We start from the raw sequence: 17049 nt of genomic DNA, 5'->3' as shown, positions 1-17049 counted from the left end.
TGTGTATTTGCGTAATTGAATATAGTTTAAAGTTTAGAGGGGATCATAGACAGAATAGTTCAGATCACAGAGCCGATGTGTTCTACTCTGTGCAGATGATGAGTCAGTGTCCCTCTTTGTTTCCGCCAAACGATCATTCCCACAGGTAGATCTGGTACAGGCCACGCCCCTTTCCCAGGTGAGTTTCACAAACAGCAGGAGAGAGAATCGTATCTTCTGAACGCAGAAACCAGGTAAGATATTCATCTCTTTTTGGATTTAAAAAATGTCATCACATGATCGACTGGTGTTTCTAATTGTCCACCTGTAGGACAATTAGAAACACCAGTCGATCATGTGATGACAGTGAGGATTTTAGTTCTTCATGAGTTCGGGTGATGAAATTGTAGCGTTAACGTTGGGTGGTGTCCAAAAGTTCGTGAATACACGATAATATATGATCGCGTGGGAAAGTAACAATCGGTCAGCAGTCAAGTCTTCCTTCTTTCGGGTTATCCATTTTTGCGTGTTGCCTAGTTCTTGTACTGTTTACTAAACTAAAAAATATAAGCTATTTCCCGAAATAACTTTGATTTAAATGTAAATCAATATCTAAAATACACACATAATATAATTGTACTTTTATTTATTAGTATAAAGTATGTTGTGGAATATATTGGTTTATCAAAATTACGATTATGTAACCAATGAGTTTTTTAAAAGATTTTAAAGTTACTGATATGATTTTGTGTAAGAACATTTAGCAGTGCAAACGGTCCCAAAACAGTCAAAGGTATGTGCTTTCCTGTTCAACCGGATATCTGTCATGAACCAGTTTCCAATCATACCGAACCTGCACCGTGTACTGCTTTTTTTCTTTAATTATTTGAATAATTAATATTGCCTACTGGCTATTGAACAGCTAAGTGACATACAATTTAAAAGAAAAGGATTATGTTTATCATTACATCTAGTGTTTTTGTTATATTACTACCTCCAAAAGTCCACGCTTGAATAATATCCGGAAGATCTTGTATTTTATTTTATAGAATCTTAATATAGTGAAGAGAATTGTCTTTATTTTATTATCATGTGTTGTACCATATGTTTCTGTTTTCTGTTAGAAGCACTTTAGAAGTTAGGAATGGTAGAATGTTTAGTAAGTGGAATAAAGATAAGCAGTCAGTTGACCCTTCCTTGACATGAATGTTGTTTAGACAGTTGGAGGCAGGAGGAGACAGTCAGACGGAAAGTGTTAAACCCCCATCGTAAAACGTGACAGAATAGTTTACTGGTGTTGACAGGTTCCTCTGCAAGAAGGTGAACTTTGAAATGGCCATTTGGGAGACAACGGAGAACAAGGACTGTGTAAGCATCCAATGGGACTGGAAGAAGAAGACGAGGTCATCCAAGAAGAAGGACTGGATTGGACTGAATTAGCATCAATAATTTACATATGTGTTTCTATAAAAGACTGGGTCAAGGGATAGTTAGGTTGTCAGACTTCATTGCCCTGGCAATGGACTCTGTTATTGTAGGGTTATGAACTGGCCCAGGGCTGTGTAATATTTGTATCTTGAATTGGTTCTATTGTTAAATACATTTTGAAATTGGCATTATTCTTCTTGAAGTCTTCATTCAAAGAACACGCGGATTGGCAGTGACACATGAGAGGTATTGCAATCCAACAATTGTGATGGTCATTTCCTTAGAAGAGCCGGGGGTTTATGGGATGCAAGATCAAGGAAAATCAGAACAAATGTCTGAATATTGTGATGCTGCATATGTCAGTTACTGGAATCTCAAGGACTTTATAGAACAGTATAATTCTAAAAATGTATTTTGTCACTGTCCAGCACCACCTGGGTAAGGTGAAATACAATTAATACTATGTAAAATATAATTAACCCAGGATATGTTTTTTTTTTCAGGAAACTCTTGGTCTTGTTAGTATTTCTCAAATTTCTATAATTCTATATCTTTCCAGCTAAAATGGAGGCATGTCAAGTGAAGCCACAAGTGAAAAAGAAAGGACAGCTGGTGAGAATATTTACATCTGACAAAAAGTTACACACACATACCACAAATGGCCAGTCTAAAAAATGATGATGCAATTGCAATATTGTGGATAATATGAATGCAACACACTTTCTTTCTCACAGTGTTATGTCTTTTACTTTTCTCAGCCTAAACCGCCTCCAAAGCCTGTCAAGGTACTAAAATAAAAACACAACTGTATATTCTTGCAAGTACTCATTTGTTATAGTGATTGTCGACATCTTGTCGACTTAATTTTTAGATTTAAAAAAGCAATCCGGGCTCGATGCATGTTTGGAGCTTCTTCAACCTGCTGACACTGTACGTTCCCGCTGGAAAACACTACAGATCCTCATCAGGATTAACAATTAACAGATACAGTTATAGTGGGAAGTGAGGTATTAGGTCTTTTTTCTTTTATCTAAACTCGCTATTGTGAGCAGTGCTGTTGATTTAACATTTGAAAATTGTGCTACTGTTAGAGAGCAGGAAGGTGGAGAGAGAATAGGAAAGACAGGAGTCTTAAACTGAGTGTAGTGTTGGGATCATGACAGGAAAAGCTATAGAGTTGAGAGACATGGTACAAAGGAGGAACATATGTATTCTGTGTTTGGGAATCCAGTTTCGAAGCTTAAGAGCAGTGCTCAAGAGGTTTTATCATGGTGTAGAAGGAAATGGAAAAAGCACGAGTCATCTTGATGAGGGAGTTTCTTAGGAATGCTCTGGAGTTGAAAACAGTGTCAGATTGAGTGATGAGTTTGAAGCCAGAAATTGAACATGTCCAGTTTAATCAGTGGTTCTGCTCCACTGTGTGTGTCTGTATGTGTCAGCTGCATGTGTTTGTGTGTATGTGAGAGAGAGACAGTGAGACAGAATGTTAGCAGTCTAAGGTCCTGCTGAAGCTGTTCTGGAGCTCTCTATGACTGCTCCCTTGTTTTCTAATCTAACTGCCTGAAGCCTGCTGATTGGAAAGGAGAAAGAAACACTATTTTCTGTCCATCTGCATGACCAACTTTGCAATTAAACATGAACAATATATATGTAATAAAACAAACAACATTTAAGGGAGCTCTCGGCCACTGTGTCCATGCTTACTGCCAGTACTAAAACTTGTTGTGTGGAAAAAAGTACATAAGGAGGCTCTGTGGTAAAGAAATACAGAACCACTGGAGAAGGCAGCTGAAGAGTCTGTTATTCAACTAAGGAGTGAAACTTTGGGGAGACATGGGAGGCGTTGAGGTGGAGATGAATGTTAGGGGTGATGTGTGATAAAGGAGCCGTATTTTAGAGACACAGACACCAAGGAGAAGACAGGTAGCAGAGCTGAAAGGGGCGGAGATGAAGATGTTGAGATGTTTGTGAGTTACAAAGGTGGAGAAGCTCAAGAATGAATATATCAGAAGCGCAGCACATATTAGATGTTTGGAGATAGTCAGCAAGGGCAGACTGAGATTGTTCGGACATGTCCAGAAGAGTAACAGTGAATATAGGAATAAGGATATTGTAATTGGAACTGCAGGTAGGAGGCCAAGAGGAAGATGAAGGTGGAGGTTTATGGATGTAGGGAAAAAGACATGAATTTAATTAGTGAGGCAAGAGCATGCACAAAAAGGGTTGAGATAGAAACAGCAAGTCAGCTGTCTGTGACTGCTGACTGTGGTGTTTTATATGTCAGCATCCCTTCTAACCTGGTATAAAGAAGAAAATGTTAAAAAAAAAAATAGGAACAAATATCTTCTAACAATAAAAAGTGTTTTGCAAATTTAAAGATTTAATGTGAGACATTACATTATTTTTTAATACTCTTACCTTTTTTTGCCACTTTACAGGTTATTGTAGTTTCAAAACAATGTAAGAGAAAAGTGTCATCATCTTAACGTCCAGTGGCTCAACCCAGACTTAGAGAAAATGGGCAAATCATTAAAATATCAATATTTCAACACGTTTTCATTCAACTGTTTGATCAGTAATTGAGTACTCCATGTGTCATGTCCATGTGTTTGTTTCTGTAAGTAAAGGTTGTCCTAAAGCAGCAGAAGGTTTTTGTTTTCAGCAGTTCTGTTAGTTTCTTTATTGTTTCTATGCAGGAACTGAAGGCATCACCCAGATACAGCGAAAGCAGAAGTGTTGAGGCTGAGAATTCAAAGGTACATGCACACACATCTCTTCTTTTGTTTTCTCTTCCTATTTTTTAGGATTTGAGGTTGATCTTTCTTCCTGTTCCAAATCAAAACAGAGAAAACATTGCATTTAGAAGTTCCTGACTCAGTGCAGAACTTTTCTCACCACTCTTACATGTCTGCCATTTTCTCTTTTCTTATGTTGTGTTGTAGAATGCACTGTGTGATATACTGCTAATGGGAATGTTTCAGTCGGAGAAAATGACGTTGTTCACTATAATGGTTATACTTATACTGTATTTAAATGTCAAAACAGGCTTAGTATTGAAATGCTATGGGAACTTTACTATAATATATAGGTGAGAAGAATCCACTAAGAGATGGATAAAACCGTGGACTCAGTGTTAATGACTTTAAAATATCTATAGAACTCTAAATGACTATATCTGTAAGATAGGTGTAAACAGTGCAAATAAAAGTGTAGTGTATAAATTCTTTAGTTTTACAATGTTCAGATATATTGTAAAAATAAAAAAATGGATACATTTCATTTTTGTCACTGAAGAACATCTGTGTACTCCATTATCAAAGTTATGTGAATGTGAATGCCTTGTCAAACTGGCTCCTGGCATGCCCCACTTCCACCAAAGAGTCTCCAGGGCTGGTTCAGAGCCAATCCCTGACTGAGCACAGTTTCTTTCTTTCTCCACCATCCAAACCAGTTTCATCCTAGTTCCAAACAGCTTCCAGGCAAGCGCCATTTTCAAGCTCGGCAAGACAGGGGCCAGAGCTAAGAACCATTAACGCAGTAGGCTACATGGGCAGGGATACAGATTAAATCCACACACGGCAAAAGCTATAAACTGCTATTAAAACTACAACCAGCAGGTTGCAAAACTCATACAGTCATTTGATCTTGTTTTGCACTGATGTAATGACATGGGTCTGACTTTGCTTTGCTTTGCTCCTGGCATATGGAAATGCAAAGCGGTTCTTTAGAGTGACGCACAACAAACACTGGTGTGTGCAGTTGTAATGCAGTTGTAGGTCAGGCAAAACGTAAGGCTGATCAAGTAATGTGAACACCTTATGTGCATGTTTGATGACTTAAGGACTTTAAAAATGGGGGCATGTTGGAGAGACTGTAAGCAGCAAAAACACGTCATTAACTTCAACCACTGATGAATAATGATGCTGACTACAGAATTATACGTATGCTCAACAGCTGTCAGAGGGATTCAATTGTTGGTGTGTAGGTACACATACATAAATACAAAATACGTTGTTGTTTGTATATACACGCATGCATCTATTGCTCTGGTGTTCAAGATACTTTTACAAGGACGGCAGCAATCATTTTTGTTGACGGCTAAGTCTGCTTCCACTCTTGATATAAGTAATAAAATAATAATTGGCATGTGACTGAGGTGTATTTAAATGTTTTGAAGCTGTGTAACAATTTAATTTTCGTGGGTTTCATCATCATAGCATTGTTAATATTTTCATTATTGCACTTTTCATAACAAAGTTTAATGTTCTGTGATCTGCTGATTTCACTGTCCATTCATAACACCTCCTCACTAAGATAAAAGTTATTGTCCCCTTTGCCAGAGTTGTTCCAAGAAATGTCTTGAATCACTCTTGTGTAAAGATTTCTTGCTAGGAATTTTTAGGCTAAGTCAGGAGCACCCTGAGAGGCCTTTAAAAATTTTTGTTAATCTGGGCGCAGGTTTTTACCTGTGAAGTATGTTTGGTATATGTGAAGGAAGGAAGTGGCTTTAGTGCTGTGCGGTCTAACATTTTACACAAGGGACTGATGACATTGGTGGAATATCAAGAACTTGGATGATTGTTCAAATCACTTTTTTGTGTTATCTCTACTATTTCTCTACTGGATAATCATCCATTTTTAAAGATTGTTGTATCTTCCTCAAGGCTGGCAGAGAGCCGAACAGAGACCGAAGATGTGGGAAATAGAAAGTGGGAAGGCAACGGCAAAAACCAATAATGAAAATAATGCAGAACCAAAAGAACTATTTATTTATTTTTTATTTAGGACTCATGTAAATGAGTTGGATATCTGCAGAGTAATATTGGTTCACTATTTTGTTTTTAATGTTGTAAGTGGCGTGACTATCATTGTTATAAGGTAATTGCCTTTTTCTTGTTTTAGGAGAAGCTGAGTGTAATGAGTGAGCTGTCCACCAGCAAAGACAGTTTGTCTGGACATAACCAGGTGAGCTGCTCATTGTAATAGTTAGTGTTGTCCATGAAGGCGTTCATTCACCTTAACCCTAACCCTTAGAAACCACTAAATTTGCTTGTTCCTACACCTGTGATGGTATTGTCTTTCATCACATCTCTTACTGAAGAAAATAAAATCTTCTGAAACTGAGCAGGTATTTATATTTCTTCCAGGATAAAGTTGGCTTATTTGGTCGGATGTTTAGGAAGTCTCCAAAACCACCAGAAAACAATCAAACCAACGAGGCATGTATTGACAGCATTCTGTGTGCATTGTACATTTTCGTATGTTCCCTTTTCATTGTCTCTTTTAGGATCAATGTTCTCTCCATGATAATATGTCGGGCAGTACTGACAGCTTGTCGGAAAACTCAAAGGTGAGCTCAAGAGAAGGTGCTGCATTGTTATTGGTGTCAGTGTTCAGTTGTCACTTTGTACTTATACATAACACTAAAAAAACGAATCAATGCCTTAATCCGACACTAACTGGACAATTGACGTGCATGTGAACTCATTACTCTAACTACTATTGGAGTTTGCCGTATCCTAAGACAGCCAGATAATGCGATAAGAAATAGATTTGCTCTAGTGTACACCTTAATCGGAGTTAAACTAGACAATGCATGTGCACATGCTCCACAACCCCTGCGCTGGAGCATGACCAAAACATAAAATATATTCCGGTCGCAAGAGTAGGCAACAAGGGATAGCACACATCTTATCTGCACATAAAGTGACACATTTATTACATATGAGATGAACAAATCTGTATGAGTTTCCTGCTTTCTCTTTTTTGAAAAGCCAGTCTGTTGGCTGACCCCATTTTATTACATGACACTGTAGGTCCACAGGAAGGGGGCCATACTAACCCTTATTTCACTTAAGCTATTTTTGTACACTGATAATCATGTATCTTTAAGGATTGTTGTATCTCCCTCAAGCTTCACAGACAGCTGAGCCCAGATTCGAAGATGGGGGAAATGGAAAGTGAAGAGGTACCCGCAAACAACAAGAAGGAAAAATAATGCAGAATCAAAAATGTAGCACTCATGCCATTTTGATTTATGTATGCAATAATAACTGCTGTAACAATCAGTCGCCTTTCCATTCAAGACTACCTTTTTAATTTAGCCAGTGAGATATCTGCAGAGTAATATTGCTTTAGTATTTTATTTTCAGTGATGTCAATAAGTAGAATGACAAGTTAATTTTCACTTTTCTTGTTTTAGGAGAAACTAAGTGTAAAAAGTGAGCTGTCCACCAGCAAAGACAGTTTGTCTGAACATAACCAGGTGAGTAGCTCAATGTTATAGTTAGTGTTGTCCATGAAGGCGTTCATTTATCCACCTCACAGTAATTCATCAAGAACTAGTGTAGAGGTAACTGAACTGTTGAAGAAAGTGGAAGACATTTCACCTCTGATCTGAGCGGGTTCTATAGTTCTTGGTGTGGGTTCTAGAGTAGCTTGGTGCTCCTACTGGATCAAACGGTTGAATGGCTGTCATTGGAGTCGTTTTATTCTAGGTTGTATAATGTATAGTTGTGTCATTGAAGGTCATCGGCTAGTCAAAGGCCCTTAGAAACCACTAAATTTGCTTGTTTCTACACCTGTGATGGTATTGTCTTTCATCACATTTCTTTTACTGAAGAAAATAAAATCTTCTGAAACTGAGCAGGTATTTATATTTCTTCCAGGATAAAGTTGGCTTATTTGGACGGATGTTTAGGAAGTCTCCAAAACCACCAGAAAACAATCAAACCAATGAGGTATGTAATGGCAGCATTCTGTGTGCATTATACATTTTTGTATGTTCCCTTTTTACTGTCTCTTTTAGGATCAACGTTCTCTCCATGATAATATGTCGGGCAGTAGTGACAGCTTGTCAGAAAACTCAAAGGTGAGCTCAAGAGAATGTGCTGCATTGTTATTGTGTCTGCTGAAAAGATGCATAGTGCCACCTAAAATGTGCATGTTAACATGCAGACTGATCATGGAAATGTGTATGTTGACAGGGAAAAGGACTATTTTTTGGTGGCTTGCTCCGAAAAACTCCTAAAGAGGGAATACCTGTACAGGTAAAGATTTATGCACAATTCTAGCTATCTATTAGCTATTCCTAGCTTCTATCTGAGTAGCTAATATAAATTAACCTCTATTCAAGGTTAAAGCGTCACTGCAAACACATCAATAATACAGTAATGACTGAGTGTTTTGACAGCAAAATCACTGAAATAAGAATACCAGAATAATATGTTACTAAGATACCGTATTTTCCGCACTATAAGGTGCATTTAAAACACTGAGATTTTCTCAAAAATCGACAGTGTGCCTTATAATATGGTGCGCCTTGTGTGTGGACTGAGTTCCAAAATCTGCTGTGTGCCTTTGGTGGGTGCACTATGGTAAATGCTCTGCACATCGATTAGCGGCACGCCTATGCGTAAGGACCCCGTAAAATTACACCGGTGAAGCGACACGCGTATGAGGCTCACTTTTAACTGCAGGCCGTCGAATATGCGGCTGAAAATGGCAATCGAGCAGCTGCAAGACATTTTAATATGAATGAGTCCATGGTCAGGAAGTGGAGAAATCAAGAAAGTGAAGTGCACCAAGTGAGGAAGACGAAGCTGAGTTTCCAAACAAAGCAAGGTGGCCCGAGCTGGAAAACCGAGTGGAACAGTGGGTTGTGGAACAGCGAACAGCCGGAAGGGGCGTCGCTACTGTCACCATTTGACGAAAGGCCAAAGCGATTGCTGAAGAAATGGACATTGAGCACATCCAAGGAGGACCGTCTTGGTGTTTTCGCTTTATGAGGAGGCGGCATTTCTCTATACGCGCGAGGACAACTGTGGCGCAATGGCTGCCCGCGGATTTCCAGGAGAGGGTGGCCATCTTCCTCACCTACTGCCGCTCCAAGATAACCGGCAAAAACATCGTGCCCAGCCACATCACCAACATGGATGAGATCCCGCAGATTTTTGACATCCCTTTGACCCACACAGTGGAGAAAAAAGGGACCAGCATGGTGGTGATACGCAAGATGGGCCACGAGAAGTCGTCGTTCACCGTGGTTCTCGGCTGCCATGGAAACGGACAGAAATTGCCATCAATGGTGATTTTCAAGAGAAAGACGTTGCCGACAGAAGCGTTTCTTGCCGGAGTTGTGGTCAAGGCAAATTAAAAGGGCTGGATGGACGAAAGAAAATGAAAAAGTGGCTGAGGGAAGTTATGTGGGAACCGGGCTTTTAAAGTCACGTTGCTTGCTGTGGGAGCGCTGGATGACGGAAGGCGAACACTCCTTCACAAAGACTATGAGGCAGCGGCGGGCAAGTTATGCCACCATATGCGGGTGGATTGTAGACGCATGGGCTATGATACCGTCTTCATGTAAGAGCTTGTAAGAGCTTTCACAAAAGCCGGTATCAATGTTGAAGCGGAACCGGTAGGTGAGTCTGATTCAGATGATGAAGAAGAGGAAGTCAGGATATTGGAAATTGAAATAGTGCAGCTGTTTAATTCAGATACAGAAGATGAAAACTTTGATGGTTTTATGGTGGAAGAATGAATATTTTGTTCAATAAATGTGTCAAAACTCACTGTTTTACTTCTGTTTTTGTTTTTTACTGTATGTTTTAGCATGCGCCTAATAATACGTTGCGCCTTATGTATGGCTTAAGTGCAGAAATAAACCCCATAATTGAGACTGCACCTTATAACCCGGTGCGCCTTATGGTGCGGAAAATACGGTAATCCCAACATAGGCTCAGCCTCTGACATCAGATCTTTGCGTGGAGATAGTTGCCAGGGGTTCGCAGCAAGCAGCTGGATTCTGGTTCAGAGGAAGGCAACACAAATGCCCAAAAAACAAACACATAGAAGATAATCCCAGAATTTATTCATATGTAAAACCAAAATCAGACTGAGGATCAAAGTTCCAGCAGTGCCTTCTGACAGGCTGAAAGTGGTGCGAGAGGGTGTTGGGGGAAGAAGACGGGGCTTTTGTAAGTTGCGAGACACTAAGCGTAGGTGTCTCGTAATGGAACAACACCGCCCATTACTGCAGTCCGCTGGAAAACAAAGAAAACACAAAGGACGCAAAACACCATAGATGGGACCATCACACCAGCCAATGGGGGACTATCATGATGATAGATAGATAGATAGATAGATAGATAGATAGATAGATAGATAGATAGATAGATAGATAGATAGATGCTGTTCTCTTACTCTTGCAAGAGGGGGAGAAATAGGATTGAGAGGGAGAACTTCTCTCTCCGTCTTTCTGTCAGTGTGGCTCTGAAAGAGACGGAGTCTAACGTGATGCCCAGACATTCTTTGCTGTGACGTGATCAGGCAACTCGGTGTGTAGTTTATTCTGAAATCCAGATGCGAACCGGAATGATTTGCCAGCAATTCTTGGTACAGCCTGGAGTTTTGTGCTTCGAGAGTCTTGAGAGGGGTGATGGGGGTCATCCGAGGGGGAAGCTGAACAGAGACCATGACCTTGTGGTGCTGAAACCCGCCAATTCAGTGGGTGGAGTACCCCTTCTTCCTTTCAGAAGGATTAGAAGTTTTTTATATTTTTTTTAACAGCAAAGACAGTTTGGACCAGGGATGTCTCATCACTGGATCTTCCACACAAGCTGAGTGCGCAGGCGAGCTCTGGCAAAGACCTGGCAAGGCAGGTGCAGTGGACAAGAAGCGGGTGTGTAGAGGAGGGAGAGGTTGAAAGCCTCTCCTTCCTGCTTCCTGAGGCCACTCATCTGTTTCAAGGTGTCACTGTTGGACCAGGTCAAACGTTGATGGTATTCCCCCCTGTCGATGAAGCTGGGCATATTCCACTGTAATGACCGTTCATCTGCCACAGCCAGACCCACTGAGCCGCCGCAGTCCTGGACAGCTCCCCAGGATCTGTGGAGGATGATATCCGCAGTGGGGGGGTGATGGTGAGAAGCAATGGAAAGACTTCACCATCAGTCTGTTAGAGAGCGCTAGTTCCACCATGTTCACAACATCCAGCCCAAATGATTGACAGGCACCCTGTGACTCAGGGCTTTATCCCAGAAGCAATTAGCCTCTCTGAGGCAAGCTCGGACCATGTCATTGCAGTGTTTTAACCAGAAAATTGATTGAGGAAAATTGACCAGATTCATACCTTTTTTTTCTTTTACTTGACTTCCTGCCAGCTTGATGTGATCACTTGCGGCTCACTCATAAAATACTGTACATCAGATGCTGAAACGAATTCTGCATGGTGTGCAAATGTCTAGTGCCCAGTGCTTCATGGAGCTTCGACAGTGTAAGCCTGTCATGAGGCCATTGTGCAACAGGTTAAAGAGCAGCATTAACTTCTCTACTGTGCCCCGGTCATAAAGAGTCAAAGGTGACTTATATTTACAAAAAGGTGCAGCATTTTTCTATTTTCAGTGGGCACTCATTATCTGATATATGTTTCAGGAAAAAAGTATATTTGGGGGGATGTTGAAGAAGACTCCCAAACCTGCAGAAACTACTTCCTCTGATGAGGTAATGACATTATTTAGCACAATATGACTGTGTTTTATCATTGGTCATAGTCATATCTGAACTAAGCAAGGATAATTGGAATAAAATGGAAATGTAAAAGTGACATGTGACTGAAGTGCCAACTTTAGTTTGGGGTTCACAAAATGTCAGAGCAAGCATTAACAATTTTAAATTATAAATAATGTGAAAGGTTTCATATAGCAATTGTAAATCACTGATGACCTTTTTATGAACAAATTCTGAAAACAAGCTTTTATCAAGCACTGACAATTTAAAAGAGAATAAATTGGTATGTCCTGGTTTATTACAAAATAATAATAAAATACTTTCAGGAGCTGGTTCAGGAGGTGAAGACTGAAAATAAGTTAACTGGTAGCAGTGAAACGCTGTCAAATGCCAATGTCTCAAAGGTACAACAAACTCACACACACATACACACACACACACACACACACCTCTACACGCATAGACACACAAACACTCACAGGCATCACCTACATCAGGGGTGGCCACACTTTTTCAGCATGCGAGCTACTTTTCAAATGACCAAGTCAAGAAGATCCCCTATCTCCGGCCCGCTTCCCCCACCTCGCTACGGTGACGTCGTCACCAGCCGCCTCCGCCAGCTGCACCTGTGGCTGAAGGGGTACTGCTTGGGCAACAGTATCCCCTTCGTTGACAATTTTGCTGCCTTTTTAAACAGACCCCATCTTTTTAAACGGGACGGCCTTCACCTAAACCACACGGGGTCCCGGCTTCTATCTTTGAACATTGACTTGACTGTCCGTTCCTGCGCAACATCCACCTCCTGACTATTGGTTAGAACACATGCACACCAACACTCTGCCCCCCACTCACACTCACATATAGGCTCACCCCCCGCACGCCCCACCATACATGCCCCTCCACCACTACTCCCATGTCTGCCATCAACATCACAGATCACTCACTCCATTGACACCATCACTTCATACAGACAGAAACCCAGGACTGTTCCCAGACGTGACAGTGCTTTTATTATTCCTATAAAAAGACATGATGAGTGCACGTCCGGCGCGGACATAAAGATGGCCGTGCTGAACGTGCGCTCTCTTTTAAACAAATCTTTTATAATAAACGATTTAATTTTAGACAAAAACCTTGATGGTATTCTCCTTACTGAGACATGGCTTGGCACTGATGCACCTGCTGTTCTCACAGTGGCTTGCCCCCCACATTTTAACTTTTTATTTTCTACAAGGGGGGGTAGGAAAGGAGGTGGAACCGCCTCAATAATAAGGACCGAAATGTCTTCACGCGAGGTCTCTTTTAATACGTTTCCATCATTTGAGCATCATGCGTTTGTTTTTAGCAGCCCTCCGATTTTAAGCATAACAGTTTACAGACCACCCCAATACTCCACCTCTTTTATCAGCCAATTCTCAGAATTTTTATCAATCATTTATGCTAAATACAATAGGATTTTAATAACTGGTGATTTTAATCTACACCTCAACAACGCCTCGGACCCAGTGTCCAGAGAATTTTTAAACCTCCTTCACAGTCTGGATTTTAAACAACATGTCACACAGCCGACCCACAACAGAGGGCACACCCTGGACCTGGTCATAACCTATGGCCTGTCCGTGGGTGGGTCCTCTGTTGTGGATCTGGCCGTGTCTGACCACTTTTGCGTGTTTTTTAACATCACCAGTTTTAACCAGCGGGGGGCCCCTGTGAGAGCGATGAGGAGACGCTACCTGACTCCTGAAGTGGCTGCAAATTTTATCCAGATTTTACAGAGCACTCCTGCAGAAATTTTACCAGCACCGTGTGATTTTATTGTTGACACTTTTAACAATAAATTAAAGTCAACGCTGGACTCTGTGGCTCCACTTGTCACAAAAACTGTACGAACAAAACGTGCACCACCGTGGAGAAATGAAGAAACTAGAATACTGAAAAGAACCTGCAGGAGTGCTGAGAGGAGGTGGAGGAAATCCAAACTGACCATCCATAAAGAAATATTTTATCAACACCTCAAAACCTACAATAACACAATCAAGCAGGCAAGAACCTCTCATTTCAAAAAACTAATCTCCAGCAATAAAAACAACCCCAAATTTCTATTCCACACCATTGAGCTTTTAACCAACGGTAATTTTAACAGGTGTCCCACAACAACGACTGACACCCTCTGCGAGGCCTTTGCAGACCACTTCAGGAGTAAAATCGATAATATTAGATCCAGTCTTTTATCACAGCAAATTTTAATCAACAACACTCCTGGATCATTGCTTCCACCTGAGGAGACACTGGAGAGTTTTGTCCTGGTTGGTGCGAGGACACTTGGTCGAGTTTTCTCCCAAGTTAGGCCCACAACCTGCCTTTTAGACCCAATTCCCACACCGTTTTTCAAAACATTTTATGGATTCTTTGAGGAACATCTCTTATATATGGTGAATTGCTCTCTTCAGACGGGTGTCTTCCCCACCTCCTTTAAAACAGCGGTGGTGAAGCCCCTTCTGAAGAAGAGCAATCTAGACCCCAGCGTTTTAAATAACTATCGGCCAGTATCCAACCTACCATTTTTAAGTAAAATTTTAGAAAAACTTGTTTTTAACCAAGTAAATGATTTTTTAAACTCAAATGATATTTTAGAGAGGCATCAGTCTGGTTTTAGGATGAACCACAGTACAGAGACAGCCCTTTTAAAGATTTTAAATGACATCAGGTGTAACCTAGACAACAAACTGGATCTGACCGCCGCTTTTGATACAGTAGACCACCATATTTTATTGAATAGACTGAAGAACCTGGTCGGCCTCTCTGGTACTGTTCTTAACTGGTTCACCTCCTACCTTAGTGATCGAAGCTTCTTTGTAAGTATGGATACATGTTCCTTGAGAATCCATGAGACAAAGTGTGGGGTTCCCCAAGGGTCAATTTTAGGTCCAACCCTTTTTAATCTTTACATGCTTCCTCTTGGGGATGTCATCAGGAGCCACGGCATCAGCTTCCACAGCTATGCTGACGATACGCAACTGTACATCGCCGTGGCTCCTGATGACACAGGGCCAGTTGATGCCCTTTTTAACTGTATTCTAGATATCCAGTCATGGATGGCAGAAAACTTCCTACAGCTCAACCAGGACAAAACAGAAGCCTTAGTTATTGGTCCTGAAGGTCAGAGAGAGAAACTTTTTCCAAAATTGAAGGATTTTAAGCCATCTCAATCTGTAAAAAATCTGAGTGTGATCCTTGACTCTGAGCTTAGTTTTATTCCACACATCAAAAACATAACCAAGGTAGGTTTTTACCACCTGAAAAATATAGCCAGAGTCCGCCCGTTTCTCTCTCAGGCCAGCACGGAGGTGCTGATGCACGCTTTTATCTCTTGTCGTTTAGATTATTGTAATGCCCTGCTCTCTGGTCTTCCAAAAAAGAGCATCACAAACCTACAATTATTACAAAACTCAGCTGCACGAGTGCTGACGAGGACCAGAGGGCGGGAGCACATCACACCGGTTTTAGAATCGCTGCATTGGCTACCCGTGCGTTTCAGGATCGATTTTAAGGTTCTTTTACTAGTTTTTAAATGTCTTAATGGTCTTGGCCCGACTTATTTATCTGACCTGCTTTTATTCTATCATCCCTCGCGGACTCTGAGGTCCTCCGACACCGGCCTTTTAACCATTCCACATGTAAGCACTAAAACGCACGGGGAAGCGGCCTTCAGTTATTATGGTCCCCGACTGTGGAACAGCCTGCCGGAGAACCTCAGGGCCGCAGAGACTGTTGAGATTTTTAAAAAGAGGCTCAAGACACACCTTTTTAATCAAGCCTTTAATTGATTTTCTGATTATTTTAAATTTATTTTATGTCTTATCCTTATTTTACTTGACACTTTTACTGTTTTACTCCCTCAGTTCTTAGTCTCTCAGTTTTTAGTCTTTACACCTTTCATCTCATTTACTGTTTTAGTCTGTTTTAGTCTTAGTACTGTTTTACTCCCTCAGTTCTTATTCCCAGTTTTTAGTCTTTACACCTTTTATCCCATTTACTGTTTTAGTCTGTTGTAGTCTTAGTACTGTTTTACTACTCCAACTCTTAGTTCCTCAGCTTTTAGCTTTTATACCTTTTATCCCATTTACTGTTTCAGTCATTCGGTTTTTAGCTCCAGTGTCTCCTCATGGTGTTTCCTCATGGGGGCCTGCCAGGCTGGGAGATGTTTCCGGTCTACCGCTGGAGGTGCTGTCCCATTGTCGACCATGGACTGGGTGGTTAGGGGGCTCTGTGCTTTGGTGTGGAGCCTCCGGACTGTCCGGGTCGGGGTGGTCTTTGTGGCGGTACCACCTGTGGTCACGGACCGTGACCTCCCTCGGCCTGGTGGGCCTCCAAAGGTGGCGTCTCCTTCGCCTCAGGTCTCGGTGCCCAGCCATGTCTCAGCTTGCCTCAGCTTGTTTATGTGTGTGGGTGTGTGTGTAAGTGTGTTGTATGCATGTGTGTGTCTCTGTCCTTTTCTTAATTCTGTTGTTCTCTTTGCTGTTTTTATCCTTTGTGAGGCACTTTGTGCTACCTAGCGTATGAAAAGTGCCATATAAATAAAGATTGATTTGATTTGATTTGAAGATCTACCAACTATAAATTTGCAAAACATACATTTATTCATAAATATATTGAGAATTCTTTATATGATCCATATATGTTGGTGTACCTCACATAACTCCATGAATCCATATTGCTCAATACAAATCTGTGCAAAATGTTTTTTGTCAAAAAACATTTTTTCAGCATACGAGCTACTTACAAAATGACCAAGTCAAAATGATCTGCCCACCCCAAAAATGCAAAACATCTAATTATTTTCAAATGTATTGAGGATTCTGTATGTACAATGTATGCTGATGTACCTTGCATAACCGAATGAGCCAATATTGCAAAACACACATAACAATTAACTAATTGGCTTAAAATCAGAGGTAATTCGCTGAATAGCTTAGTGTCGTTGTTTGCGCTTGATTGGTCACCTGAATGTCAAATTCAGTTGTCATCTAACTGGCTGCCCTGTATATCAGTCAAGTGACGGGATGAATGATAGGCTGATATTTTTTAATGTCATGCTGCGATCGACCAGTACTACCTCCGTGATCAACCGGTAGA

The 17049-nt window shown here is 40.9% G+C and overlaps 1 protein-coding gene across 7 annotated transcripts in view; it reads left to right on the top strand.

Moving 5' to 3' along the window:
* The first annotated feature begins 8 nt into the window (after positions 1 to 8).
* LOC105418223 (titin homolog) overlaps positions 9 to 17049 on the top strand; it is a 37262-nt gene continuing 20221 nt past the window's right edge. For 6 of the 7 annotated variants that reach the window (XM_029831489.1, XM_029831487.1, XM_029831490.1 and 3 more), the window contains exons 1-14: positions 1619 to 1653; positions 1967 to 2019; positions 2166 to 2192; positions 4104 to 4163; positions 6310 to 6372; positions 6555 to 6626; positions 6695 to 6757; positions 7322 to 7375; positions 7610 to 7672; positions 8076 to 8147; positions 8216 to 8278; positions 8394 to 8456; positions 11839 to 11907; positions 12240 to 12317. In XM_029831489.1, coding sequence (XP_029687349.1) covers positions 1647 to 1653; positions 1967 to 2019; positions 2166 to 2192; positions 4104 to 4163; positions 6310 to 6372; positions 6555 to 6626; positions 6695 to 6757; positions 7322 to 7375; positions 7610 to 7672; positions 8076 to 8147; positions 8216 to 8278; positions 8394 to 8456; positions 11839 to 11907; positions 12240 to 12317 — 807 coding nt within the window. In that variant the 5' untranslated portion in view covers positions 1619 to 1646. Of the gene's footprint in view, positions 234 to 1618; positions 1654 to 1966; positions 2020 to 2165; positions 2193 to 4103; positions 4164 to 6309; positions 6373 to 6554; positions 6627 to 6694; positions 6758 to 7321; positions 7376 to 7609; positions 7673 to 8075; positions 8148 to 8215; positions 8279 to 8393; positions 8457 to 11838; positions 11908 to 12239; positions 12318 to 17049 lie in introns of those variants that run through there. The other variant, XM_029831491.1, reaches the window with a different exon arrangement.

The sequence above is a fragment of the Takifugu rubripes genome, chromosome 22, assembly GCF_901000725.2.
Source record: "Takifugu rubripes chromosome 22, fTakRub1.2, whole genome shotgun sequence".
NCBI classification, from domain to species: Eukaryota; Metazoa; Chordata; class Actinopteri; order Tetraodontiformes; family Tetraodontidae; genus Takifugu; species Takifugu rubripes.
The sequence above is the reverse complement of the archived record's forward strand: the minus strand, read 5'-3'. Positions and strand labels throughout refer to the sequence as shown.